This window comes from Pyxicephalus adspersus, chromosome Z (genome assembly GCF_032062135.1).
Source record: "Pyxicephalus adspersus chromosome Z, UCB_Pads_2.0, whole genome shotgun sequence".
NCBI classification, from domain to species: Eukaryota; Metazoa; Chordata; class Amphibia; order Anura; family Pyxicephalidae; genus Pyxicephalus; species Pyxicephalus adspersus.
This window is the reverse complement of record NC_092871.1, coordinates 80,158,683-80,172,543: the sequence shown is the minus strand read 5'-3', so window position 1 is coordinate 80,172,543 and position 13,861 is coordinate 80,158,683. Positions and strand designations below refer to the sequence as shown.

The following is a 13,861-nucleotide window of genomic DNA, read 5'->3' as shown; positions in this document are numbered from 1 at the left end:
TGCTCACAGTGGTATTTTAACAAATTTTGTCATCTGTGCAAAGTTAACCCATGATTGCACCCTCTTTATGGCCATAGGGACAATGCACCTACAGCAATCTCCAAAGATCACAGCTGTCATCTCTTGGTATTCTCATTGAGAGATCTGTTTGAGTATAGACATCCAAAGTCATCACAGTTTTAAAATTTTGTTGCACAACCACCTACAGTTTGTGGGGGAAACGTTCTGAAACAATATAAAATAAGCCCTGTGATCAGTGGTAAAATGATATGTAGAACTGTGTGCAGGTTCTCTCTCTCGCTCCCTATATATATTATTTTTTTTTTACTATGTGAATCTTGAACAGCTCCTGAGCCCCGTTCCCTGCCTCATTTGGCTTCTTATAAGCTCTGGAGTGCAGAAGTTGACCACTATTTCCATAACAAAGCATCAGCTCACAAAAGTTGCCAATGGTATAATCACGTTGTGATTGTTGGAGTATTAGATTCTATATTAATAAAAAAAAAGTCATGTAAACATGAATATGCTTATGACAACACCAGGCATTGCATTCGCTTACAGCTATGCAAGTATTGAAGGCATCAAAATACAGCAAAACACCATTCACCGATGACTGATATTCTATCCGTGATAGAAAGAAGTGTTTGCCTGAATGAACAAAATTGAAAACTGGAAGTATATTTAATTAGAGGTACATGATTTATCGTGTGTGTGTGTTTATGTCCATGGGCTCTTGTAATGCCATTCCCCATTTACCTCAATATTACTCTGCAAATCCCATCATTTGGCTTGCTTTGCATTACATCCCTCTGAAAATAGCATGACATACTGGTGATAACAGGGCCAAAAGGCCTAGGGCAGGCATGTCCAATGTCTGGCCGGGGGCCAATTGTTCAGATTTCTACCGGCCCGCAGCATCTGTCATAAAATCAATATTGTGCAGGCCGCCAGCACTGTTGACCACAGTATAAAATACACGTGTTAAAAAAGCTATTTTATATTTCATTTGAGTTGATCAACCGCCTTGCAATTATTGGCCCGCTACTCGGCGGGCATAATCGGCATGACAAGAGTCCCCATGTGTGCACAGGGACCTACGTGGACCACGCCCACTCTGATTCCAAGAACGTGCTCTGTACAGAGCTTGCACTGACTCCGTCCACAAGGAATCCCTCACATCACCCTGGTGGGCATGTGCTGTGCGGGACCTGTGCAGACCACGCCCACACTAACCCTGAGTACATGCAAAAAGTTTGGACACCCCTGGCCTAGGGTGTCGATATAGGCTGACATTTTTTTGTGCAATATACCATCTACAGCACATTTTTGAGGCCTCATTCATCCTACTTAAGGTGTCCTTCCAGCCCAGGGTTTTTCATCCAGGGTTCCTCCAAGGGTTCCCTGATCATTTTGTGATATTCAGGTCAGTTAAACAAATTCCAATGAACTATTAGGCTATCGGTAAGGGTGACATTCTTCCTAATAGCCAGCAATGCAAGAGGCATTCTTCCCACTGACCACCACTCCAATTTCCTGTGAGCTGTGGATATAATAATTATAGCAGGGGTTCCCTGAAGGCCTGAAAGGTATTTCAAGTGTCCCCCCATGTTAAAAAGCTTGAAAACACTGTTCCAGCCTGTCAATATACTCATATCCCAGGATTTTCTAGAATTCATCATGGTGCTGCTTTCTTTCATTTTGCAACCCTAAAACTTTACACCTAATTAATTTAATCTTTATCGTTTTGATATCAGAACAATAGTTTTTGATACCTGTTGCAAAGAACACAGCAATGACTTACCAAGCTGTACTGGCAAACAATCCTTTGTATTTGAAGGTAGCATGATCCACCAGTTGACTACAGCAACCTGCATAAACTGTGCCAAAGCATGGATAGTATGCAAGGGTATAATAGAGAAGACCTGGATAGGCTCCTAATAGCCAAGGCTTTGGTTTCTATGACCAGGTGTTTGAGCCTGATGATTTGCTATTCAGGTATAGAGGGATGCATTGTTAAAGGAACACCTTCACCTCCCCATACCTGGAACCTCCCAGGTTTTATTCTTTGCACCCAGCAGCGAAAAGGGGCTCAGATCAATAGGTAGCATTAAAAAAACTTGGCAAGCCCCTTCAAATAAATACAACATTTACATGTATTCAAGCAATATGGTTGACCATGTGACATGACGCATATAAAAAAACACACAGGTAGACGGCTTGCAGTAAACAGACTGTATTGAACAGACAGAACATACCTCCAGCACACAGCACGGGAATAAGGAGGGGGAGGCACTGAATACAAACAATTTCCAGTGGCCTGCCACCAACGCCATGCCTCCACCCAAATAACTGACAGAAACTGGAAGCAGAGAGATGTCATACAGGCAGTAACCGTGTGCCAATGATACAGTACACGGGGGAATCAAGACAGGGTATAAAACACATGCTTAGAGAGTTGACCTATAGAGAACATACTGCCATTGTTACCCTTCCCGAGTGCTACACAGCGACTGAACCAGGCTTTTATTATTTTGCAATGTTTGCAGCTTTAGTTGATACAACTTATTCTTGGAAATGTTGAAAGCTTACAGAGAAAACATGTTCACTGTCATGTGATCACCATCTCCCACATGTGTAATAGTCTGGGCTTTATAAAGATCAAAGCTGGAAATGACCAATATAATAAATTATCTCGTCCTTGCTGGTTGTTTATACCACAGCCAGTTACCCTGTGACACCTGCAGATATTTCCTTCTTATCAAATTCCATTTTATTGGGGAAAAAAAAAAACATAAAATTCTACAGCCCATATTATATATAGATGAGAGTGAAGGATTATATTCCTGAATATTTTTTAGTAGGAATGTATCCTGCTCACTTGGATAAAGGTTTAATTTCAATATTATATCATTAACATATCTAATATGCAAAGGATATTCAGCCAAATGGGACTATAGAGACACATTGAAATAGAAGGTTACCGTATATAATTTAAGCTATGTCAGATAATTGTTTGAGATGAGCATGACCATTGTCAACATGTGTACAGTAGTTCCCCAACATCGCTCATCGATCTGCCATTGCTGATTGATGAACGACCAATCAAGAATGACCGCTGTGCACTTGTATGAAGGAGAGCACAACGGGGTGACACCTGCTCATCTCCCACCTCCCCTCTTCATGGAACATAACGGTGCTCCTTCATGTAACTGTCTCTAGAACCGATGGAAAAAGATTGTTTTTAGTGAAAACCATCTGACATCTGTTTAAGGCTTTACACATACTTATGGCAAATTATTCAATCATATATTTTATTTTTATGACAGTGGTTTTATCTTTTTGACAATAAAATATTTCATGATTTTGCTACTTATGTGTATTGGATACAGGGTAACTGTTCATTCATTGGGTCTCCAGAGTTTGAATTGGATGAATCATGATCTGCATTTTGGCAACCATCCTTGCTGATTCTTACATGCTTAGGTGCTGTTGTTACTTACACTAGTTTCCTTAAACATACTCCCTTATCTTACAATTATAAATAATCAACCCCAGTGTAGTTCAAAGAGGTATACTTTCCCTGTTTTCCCTCCATGTCACTAAATATGACAGGCTGACTTCCCTAAACCTGGTCAGTCAGTGCCGGGGATGCATAAAATGGTAACACAAGCCCTCTTCAAAACTTTTGGATATGCAATGAACCAATCACACGCAGAGAGAATAGGAATTTAGAGGCGTGTTGTACACCAAACCCTGGACCACCTCATCTCTGTACCATGGGGCTCGTGTTATGTAGTTAACAGAACTACAAGTCAAATGGACAAGGATGATAACACTGCTTCAGAAAACACTGCAGACAGCACTGGAATTCTGGCAGAATAAACAGGACATTTTTTGCAATTATGAACTGGATATAACAAAACACTTTCAAGTGAATACTTACCAGACTAACAGGGACCTGATAAAAGAGGTTCCTTGTTACAGTTTAACACACATTGACAATTTTGAATGTATTATTTATATAGGAAGAAGGGGTTAAAATTGCTGTCAGAATGTTCACTTTATCTGTCCTATTATGGAGATTTTCCTTCACTTCCTGTGGTGTAGACTCAATAGGAAGTGAGAGAATGTCATTTTCTGTTTACATGCAGAAAAGTAGATTGTATTTTTGCATTGGGTGGGCTGCTTATAGTCTCCATCTGGAGCAGGTGTGACAATGAAGGAAATAAGGGAGAGAAAAGAAGAACCGATTGTTGTCACTCTATAACAGTAAATCCCCGAAAAGGTACTTTAATGACAGAGTCACGTGTTAAATTCTAATAAAGCTGCAATCAAACGGTAGAAAACCCTCTTTTGAAAGTTCATCAACAGTTTGAAACTTGAATTAGATTTCAGTGATTGGGTTTAGAGCTATGTTCAATCCTGTCCTGTTAGCAAACGGTGGACATCATCTGCATATTTTAAAGGGTACCTGTCAGGATAGAATCTTGAATTTGCTAATACAGACTTGTTTTTAAAGGTGCAAGTTCCAGGGCCATTCCTAATCTTGGTCACTTGGTCTTGGTTAGAGTTCCTAATATAAGGCCAGGGTAAAGGTGTGGAGTTCTAACTTTACTAGTTGTGTACTTCAGTTCCTTACAGGGCAAGAAAAAACCCCAGAAAATCAGCTGGGTTCATACCTTTAACATTTAACTCCACTTTGGAGAAAATAAAATCCCCCCTGTGTGGTCTATAAACATAGCAAAGATTTTAACAAACATTGTTGCAGATTCCTACCTTTTTCTCCACTTTCTGTACTAATTCCTGATATTAGAGGCATGAGTGTGTTTATCATAAAGATTCACCCTATTAATAAAAAGTAAATCTGACATTATCAAACATTTTTTGAAGGTGAATCTTTTAACAATCCATGCATGAATGACACTAAGTGATAAACCACCAGGCAAAGTTTGATGAAAGTCACATTCATTGTCTTATAAATGCACCCTCTTGTTCCAATACAGGAATCTCCAGCCCCTGCATTGTTTTTATAGACAAGCCTATTGCAATAAAAATGAAATGTGTAATGCTGGTGTGCCTAACATTTTTGTTCTGGAGGGGGTAAGTGAAAAGTGGTAAAACCCTTACCTCTGTGCTGTCTTTTTCTCCTAAGACTGGGATCAGACTTACTTTTAGCTCAACAAATCAGTCTATGAGCTTTACGCTTCCTGTCCCTGCTAATTTTTTTAATAAGTTGCTGCAAATGGTGGTCCAATAGACAAAATAAATCATAAAACAGCAAGGAAAGGATGTAGAGAGCTCACAGGACAGAAGCATTTAGCCATATTTAATTTTTGTTGCTCTTTATGCAGTCTCTATATTGAAAATGAAGAGTACAAAGCCAGGACCAAATAGTGGACTGGGGTCCACCTACCTTTGCACCTTGGATGGTTTAGAAGGAGATTGGTGCACAAACAACAGCACTTAGGATGTCAAAGCACATGATGTGGGGGTCCAATTTATCCTGATTTCTTTGGATGCTACAGGTCCTTGTCCTGGCAATATCCACTTACCACCCACTCTCTTATCTAGTTATGCTCCCTGGGGGGGGGGTCTCCTTTAAAAAACAAGCCAGTACTGGCAGCTCTCATAACTTTACCCTGAGAGGTCCAGCATCAATTCACATCAGCGATGATACATGTTTTTCCTGCCACTGTTTTTTCTTTTAATTAAAAAAAAATGACTTGCCTTGTGCCAAAGCATGAAAAAACTTTTCATCTTTCCATGTATACATAACATTACAATTTACTGCAATGTATGCATTAGCTATATAGAAACTAATTTGGGTGTTATTCAATACTCAGCTCTGTAAAATAGGCTTTCCCTATGCTTAACTATTTTTCTTTTTTATATAATAATATACTTGATCATAAAACATTATAGATTTCTATTAATGCACTCAGAAATGAAATGTAACCCTCTGGTCACCAGGGGTTGATTTGCTACAGTAGATCTGCATTACATTATTATAACAGATGAATATGGCCACTTACTATATAGTAGTTGAACATTGAGTAGAAAGACTTCCATGTAATCCGCCCAATGGTTCTACTTTATAATGCCTTTGTCTTTTTTTTTTGAAGTAGTTGGTAGGATACTTGTACACGTTGCAGAATTGCAAGCAGAATTGGAAGAACAGAGGTGGCACATTACACCCCAGTGGTTTTAAGCTTATAACATGTATTATGGCACTTTAGATTAATTCCCAAAGCAGGAAATCAATTGTTTTTTTTGGCACCCTGTCCACATTTCTGTCACTTTCTTAAGGCAGGACCTCACATGCTACCAGGCTACTTTGAGATATGTAAGCATGGAGTTTGGAATGATGGTCAAAACTTCCTAAAAAGGAACCCATGGTTTCAAAACGAGCAAAATAACAACTTAAAAAAGTGTTGCTAAATATTATTAAAATAATTATAATACATAACATATTAAAAAAGAGAAAGTGCCAGTGATGGATTCGTGTAAATAATGAGTTCAGGAGTGTGGAAGCATCAGTTGACCATGGAAGGAGGTGGTAATGGGTCAATCCAGCCATCCAACTCCTCCCCATGTAAGCAACGATGGGTCAGTCCAGCCCCATCCCATTGAGCTGTCACAGAGGTGAACACCTAGTTTGGTTCATCAGAAGTCCTCTGAGTTAGCATGTCCGTTCTTTTCATATTCCTTTCAGGTCTTTCGTTGAACATGGAAGTACTATGGGTGAGTCCAGCCCTCCCCATGTGAAGCTATGATAGGCAAGTCCAGCCTCACATTTACAACAGTCCCCTACTGAAGATGAATGAATTTGTCTAACCGTCCGTATTAGGCGTCTCCAAATGGGAGGTTTAGTGGATTGATGCTCAAGTGTCTCCTAGAGTCTCTCCAGTACCTTCATTTTCTTCCTCGGTCTCCAGGAGTAAGTGTTTGGCATTATAATCCTCCCCACGCCCAGCTCGGGATAGCACTTTTACCCAACGTCGCTGAAGTTCTTCAGTTTCGGGGCTGAAGTAGAAGCTGAGCTGGCTTTGGCTGATCTTGAAGACATGTTTGCGATCAGAGCGTTCACACTGTTCCGTTGGGGTCACCTCAAAGCCAATTAATGGGATACTCCTCTGAGCTTTCACATCCTGGGGCAGAAACAAAAATATGTAAGAGACCGTGTACCACAACCAGTGTCATTGCTGGATCTTTGCTACTGGTTCTTCCCAATAAATGCATCTTCATATAAAAAACAACTTCTTAAATGCCCTCCACAGTATATTGGATAATTTTGACTCTGGTGCATGTTTTTTTTTTGTGGATTGATAGACATACCTGTGGAGCACCATAGATGTATAACACCAATGGCTCATTCTGAGGGATGACAAACCAGCCTTTGTGCCAGCTCTTGGCTCCTTTCTCCATGTAATGCATGTAACTGCACAATATACTGTGCTCTGCTACTACAGATGCCTGTTTCTGTATATAAAGAAAAATAAACAGAATTTGCAATTGGTTCAAAAGTTTATGACATACACAAACAAAACTTTGTTAGCTAATCAGTGTGGCAGTTATCAGACTCCTGACCATAGTTTTCCAGTGACATTAAATTGCTAAAAAAGAACATCACACTTGAGCTCACCTCATTTCACCTGCTATCTTTACTAAGCACTGTATAACCATAACTGTGCCAGCCTCTCACTGCCATTGTCAGTGTTTACTACAGGCTCACCTTTTTTTTGCCATCTGATCTGTTAAGAAAAATATAAAGCCAAAACATTTTGGAGGTTTTGACAGATAAGTGTTAAAAACCTATAAAAAAATTATTTTTTTGGTGTCAATACACCACTGCGGATACAATTTGTTGCAGTCTGATGTAGGTGTGGTCCATGGTCAACAATAAGAAATAATGCAAGTGCCAAGACTTCCTCAACATCAGCGATGAAGATCACCAAGAAGTTGCCTTGTACCCCCCATATGGTGACCATGATGGTTCTACTTATTGACAGTACTATGCCAACCCTTGAAGATAACACATATTTGGGTCTACCTATGTACTGGTCTTCTTTAGCAGCCCTTGGTGGCGCTATACTTTATATTAGAACATGGATGCAGGTAGGAGATGAGAACAACAGTTTATACATGTGCTAATATGTTCCAATGTGTGTAGAATAAACATTTACAATATATTATCAACAAATACCTCTAAGATGGATTTTCTGCGTTGAGGTGTGTGAGCGCTGTAACCTGGGCTGGAGACAGAACCGTGTAGGGCAGTGTAACAATCTACACACACACGGTTTGTTCGGTTGTTGTCATAGACCAGCCGAGCACGAAATTCTGAGCATTTTCCACAAACCACCTGGAATACAGGAACAAGGGGTTGATGAATTTTGGCTGCGATAAAGGTAGTAGAAATCAAACTGATCATAAGAAGAAAAGAATTACCTGATGAAAAAGTATAAAGTAGCAATAGAGCTAGATAACAGGTTACAGTACATGAAAAATACTAATTTTAAATAGACAAGATAAGAGCACAAGCTCCATGGCCATGTGGCAATCTGCACTTCTGAAGTTCATCTGACACATGGCACAGTATAGCACATCTGAAGAACATTCTTGGATATTTCATGTACAATTTTATTTTTTCTGTAGTGCACTCTCATCTGTCAAATACATTGTATTAAACATGATTAAACATGACAGCCAATATAATATTTTAAAAAGGCAGCCCTCTTAAAATTGGTATTTCAATTACAGGCAATGGATTGAGTGCTCTGCTGGCTTCTCTTCAGTTGTCAGGAATCCACCTGCGATATCCTTCTGCCATAGCTCCCGGCTCAGATCCATCCTACCTAGCATAGCCAATTGTCCCCATCTATCTTGGAATCTCCCCAGTTCTCTTGCTGCTCCATGATTGAAAATAAATACAAACTTCAGCAGGGGGATTGACACAGATTGCAATAGCTGCAGTACATTTTGAAGACCGAGAAATGGGATTTTCAACACTGACAATCCCAATACAGAACAAAAACCTTGGTTTAGGTCAGTAACAACTCAGGGAATTCAATTGTGACATATAAAAGATATAGACAGCCTAATTTTTTGCAGGCATCATTTAGCAACATCTACTAACCACAGTTTTTGCAGCATTCATGTGGGAATTACTAACTCTTTATAACTATGCTGTATTGCTATACACAACAAAACCTGGATGTTGTGTTAGTCCCAGGGGTATAAAGAAATGCTTTTTTTATAGTGCGTTCACTTTGTAAGTAATAAACCCCTTTTTATGTGTTCTGGAACTGATGATGGTTAAAAACCATCTGTTTAAGAAAGACATAAAGTACTTTTCAATGCTTTTGATGAAGGACTTTTAGATTCTGGTCCACAACATAGGTGAATCAGCAAACTTAAATATCATTCTTAGGTGACCAAAACGTGAACTTGTATGCCTTAAAGGATAAAGTATACTTAGAGTTATACATTAAATAAACCTAACTGTTCCGTAATGAAGATAATTTGTTCCTGGAATCACACTTGTTAACAAAACAAAATTAAAATACAGCCCAATACAGCTCACCACGGTTGCAGTTTGCTATCGCACATCCACAAATGCATTTGTTAGCCGAGGCCGAAACTCAGCGGAAAAAATCTTCGTTAGCCGGAAAATTAATTAGCAGGGTCACTCGTTAGCCATAAAATTCATTAGCAGGGTGACCTATCAGGCCGAGGTATCACTGTATATAGAAATTCAGGTGCTAGAAAACCCAGCTTCTGAAGCCTACTTTTGGCGTAAAGGAACTATGATAAACCAGAATTTAATAACCCTCCATTTATCCACCCAAGTTTATTATTTTATGTAAACCCTGAAAAAGCACCTAAAATGTGTTAGTTTGCTTTCCTTAAATGTTTATTTGGAAAGGAAAAAACATTTGGACTATATACCATAAATTATACTATGAACTATACATGAAAAAATATGACAATATATACAAAGCTGAGAATAAAGAACAAAAAGATGGGACTCAGAGGATCAATATGATAAAAAAAGTATAAATGAGGGAGAGGTTGGCTACGAAAGCAAGAGGTGATAGGAGAAAGAAAAGGTACAGGATGCAGACAAGACAATTTAAGTGCACAGGGTAAAGGAACAAGGACTGAATAGATGTAATGTAAAAGAAAAAACCAAAAAAGAGATAGGTGCCAACAGTGTCTATAAAACTTAAAACACATATTCATATAAGTAACTGCACAGAAAAGAGGACTGGTGGCAAATACATTGTAAATAGGATTCACTTACATGGCCACAGGCTTTGCAGTGGTGCCTTCTTTTGGTTATGGAGTTAAAAGCTTCTTGGCATTTCATGCACATGGTTACCTCCTTCTCTCTAATGGGTGTTGGCGCTCGCTTACCCAGGTCTGTATTCTATAAAGGATATAAGAGGTACAAGTAAGCACTGTGTGATAAAAGAACAGTTAAAGTGGGAGAGATGAGTGTACAATGTAAAATATTATCATGTTCACAGATCCAAAATCTACTGCTTGAAAATCCATGCCTGAGTCACCCCTCTGCTGGACCGTGCCTATCGGTCCTTTTATAAGATGTTGTAACATGTAAACATGCAAGATGATGAGAGAAGCCAGTCACAGGTCTCGTGTTGGGATATAGATGTCTCCCAATGATCCACAGATTGCAAAGTTGTGTGGAATTGCTGTGTACCATTTTTCTAGTTTCTGCTAAATAATCAGGCCCCTGACTGTTCATGCTAGTCCTTACCGGTGAATTGGGGGGAGTTTCTTCATCTTCTCGATGAAAGGAATTAAGTAGTTTGAACTGCTCTACTGTCTGCTCATGACGACTCATGGTGGCTTCAATTGCCTGCAAGTGAAGGACACACAAAGACAATCACTATCACCTACTGTGTTGTACAATCACTTTCTAGGTTATTTATTAAATCAATGCAAAAGGCAATGATGCTATAAGGAATATAGGAAAACAAATCAACAAATATTTTTTGGCAGTAAACTGTCTTTTAATCACCTGTTTTAGCTGTCTTTTTCTTTAACTAACTAAACAAATTCCCTAAAATTGCATATAATTAAAAATAATTGTTTTACCTGAATCCATTCTTTTTTCTCTTCCTCGGTTCTAGAAATAAAAAAAAAGGATTCATTAAAGATTTTTTCTTTGGCTTTGTAAGTATTGTTAAAGAAAAGAAAATCAACATCACAGATGGAATAATGAGCAGAACGGTGGCCTTTGCAGCACTGGGTTCCAGGTTGGAATCTCGGCCAGAACACTATCAGCATGGAGTTTGCAGGTTCTTCCTGTGTTTGCGTGGGTTTCCGTGGGTACTCCGGTTTCCTCCCACATCCCAAAAACATTCAGTTAGGTTACTTTGCTACCCCCCAAAATTGACCTTAGACTGTATTAAAGACATATGATTATGGTAGGGACATTGTATTGTGAGGCCCTTTGAGGGACAGTTAGTGACATGAATATGGATTTCAGACAGTGCTGCAGATTATGTTGGCGCTATATAAATACTGTATTATAATAATGATTGAATAATGAATAAAGTATCAAAAATGCAAAGCCCAACTCCAGTCCAGCTATAAAAAATCCTCCCAGAATTATCCTACCTCATACCTTTTCTCCAACACAAAATGTCCTCTGTCAGATGCCCCTTAGGGGATGTTTTTAATGTAGGTGCAGTGGGACAGGGTTCAATCTCCCACTACAGGTTATATATGCCCCTATGTCCTTCAAGATTTTCATAAGCAAAGACTGTCCTAATATTGTCATTGGCCTAAGAGTATTCTATCGGTGGGATCAGTTCTAGACTCCCTTATGGATAATGCCAATGTACACTGCAACTTTGAAGTAAGCCATTAAGTGAGACGCTGATGAGTTAAACATTTGTGAACACAGTCAGGAATGGCACAGATCCCAGGAGTCGCAATTTCAGTCCTTGTATTAGATGCTGAAATTACGCTTGGTGCTAGGTCCACTTTAGGTGATTGAAAATCAGGCTGTCCATAAGTAAAGAATACCTGGCTTGGAGCTCCAGGGATCGTTGTTTTCCTGATACCAGAAATGTTCTTGTCAGGTTGGGGCTGCTGCTGTGTTTCAGCTGGAAAGGAAAACAACATATTATTTGTTACTTACATACCAAGTTGTTATTTAATGTGTATTCTTATTACTTAAACTTTGACTTTGTGTATTTTTTACAGATTTATAAAATACTCCAATGTGAAACTTTGCTTTTGTGCAAGAACTCCTTATACTAAAGACCTGTCACTGCTGCTCTCCCTCTCCTTATGTTAAGGTGACATAAGGTGACATAGGTGTATCCACTCCTCTGAAATTGGCATCAGGTAGACTTTGATGGTTTGAGCTACTGGACCCCTCCCATAGCTCTGAACACTGCACATGCAAGTTTCAACACCCAGTATGTCAATGCTACTTTTACAATGTCATGGTTTACAAAGGCAAAACATTGATTGAAGAATACATTTAGATTAAAGCATTTGTACCTTAAATTCAGCTTTACTTAGATCGTCTACCATTTGCTCCTTACCTCCATCCCATCCACATCAATCCTGGCTCGCACACTGTACTTCTGACCAATCAGGCGCAATTTAGGAACACAGTACAACAGGCGGTCATTGAACTGTCAAACAAGGAAAAACAACGTAAGCATTTACTTTTTTTTTTGTTAGGTTTCAATGCTTAACAGATTGTTCAAGACATTGAAAAAAGGCTGCGGGAAGAAAAAATTCAACAGAGATATAAACAGAATAACAAAAAAAAAAAAAAACAAAGGCAACACATTATAACTTTTGTTAGGTTCTTCTTGTTGTGCTTGTCCTTGTCAGAGAGATTTTTCTTTGCCTTCTTTCCCTGTGACAACCTTTATTTCATGGGATAACAAAAACTGACAGCATAGTAACTTGAAAATTGTAATTCTGTCCAAAATTAGACAATATTGGCTAGAGTCAGGCTTCCAGTATGGAGCCTAATTTATTAAAGCCCTCCAAGGCTGGAGAGGATACACTTTCATCAGTGAAGCTGGGTGCTTGTTTGAAACATGGGTCCTAGCATTTATTGTTAAACCTTAACTTTAGAATAAGCAACCATGTAAATACAAAAGACATCTATGGTTGTGCATAAAGTTTAGTTTGGGTTTTTTATATTTACATAACTGTGCAGTATTTTAGTGTGAAACTTCCCCTTTGTGCAAACATTCCTATAATACAGGCTGTTCACTGCTGATCCTTATATTACTGGTATTTTATATACCATGTGCAGTTATATCCAATACTGTAATGATTTGGTTTTTTAATACTTTACATTCAAAAAAAAAAAATAGGTCGAGGAAAGCAGTTGCAAAGCTTCACATTAAACACTAACATAAATTCGTGAACCAGAAAATGAAATATTGTATATGATATTTATAATTTATGTAGCCACAAACAACTCATTGTGTATCTGATCAGTTAATTTATGTTATAAAGAGCCTGAAATTACAAGCAGGGAAGATAACTGTGTCCAAGCACATACAGTATGCATACAGCGCTCTGCATTTAAGGATTATGTCAAAAATAAACACTTCTGTCAAGTTCCTGAAAAACTCACAAGGATTAGGTATCTGTCCTGGGTGGTCCCGTTCTTTGCAGACAGTTTTAGGATATGACCCTCTTTTATAAGCTCATTAGTGGGATTGACAATATCCTCTTCACCACCTAACAGCTCATAGACTTTGAGAAGTTTATGCATCCTCTCCTGCAAGAATAAAATAGTATGAACCAATCTACCTTTTCAGTAACAAACATACCAAATAAATGTTCATCATAA

At 38.7% G+C, this 13,861-nt stretch overlaps 1 protein-coding gene across 2 annotated transcripts in view; it reads right to left on the bottom strand.

Moving 5' to 3' along the window:
- Positions 1 to 2,217: 2,217 nt before the first annotated feature.
- The window catches only part of FGD1 (FYVE, RhoGEF and PH domain containing 1), a 116,915-nt gene continuing 105,271 nt past the window's right edge, over positions 2,218 to 13,861 (bottom strand). For both annotated transcript variants that reach the window (XM_072429411.1, XM_072429412.1), the window contains exons 10-18: positions 13,643 to 13,789; positions 12,585 to 12,677; positions 12,058 to 12,137; positions 11,122 to 11,152; positions 10,781 to 10,882; positions 10,304 to 10,429; positions 8,204 to 8,362; positions 7,336 to 7,479; positions 2,218 to 7,148 (exon numbers count right to left, since the gene is read on the bottom strand). In XM_072429411.1, coding sequence (XP_072285512.1) covers positions 6,882 to 7,148; positions 7,336 to 7,479; positions 8,204 to 8,362; positions 10,304 to 10,429; positions 10,781 to 10,882; positions 11,122 to 11,152; positions 12,058 to 12,137; positions 12,585 to 12,677; positions 13,643 to 13,789 — 1,149 coding nt within the window. In that variant the 3' untranslated portion in view covers positions 2,218 to 6,881. The remainder of the gene's footprint in view (positions 7,149 to 7,335; positions 7,480 to 8,203; positions 8,363 to 10,303; positions 10,430 to 10,780; positions 10,883 to 11,121; positions 11,153 to 12,057; positions 12,138 to 12,584; positions 12,678 to 13,642; positions 13,790 to 13,861) is intronic.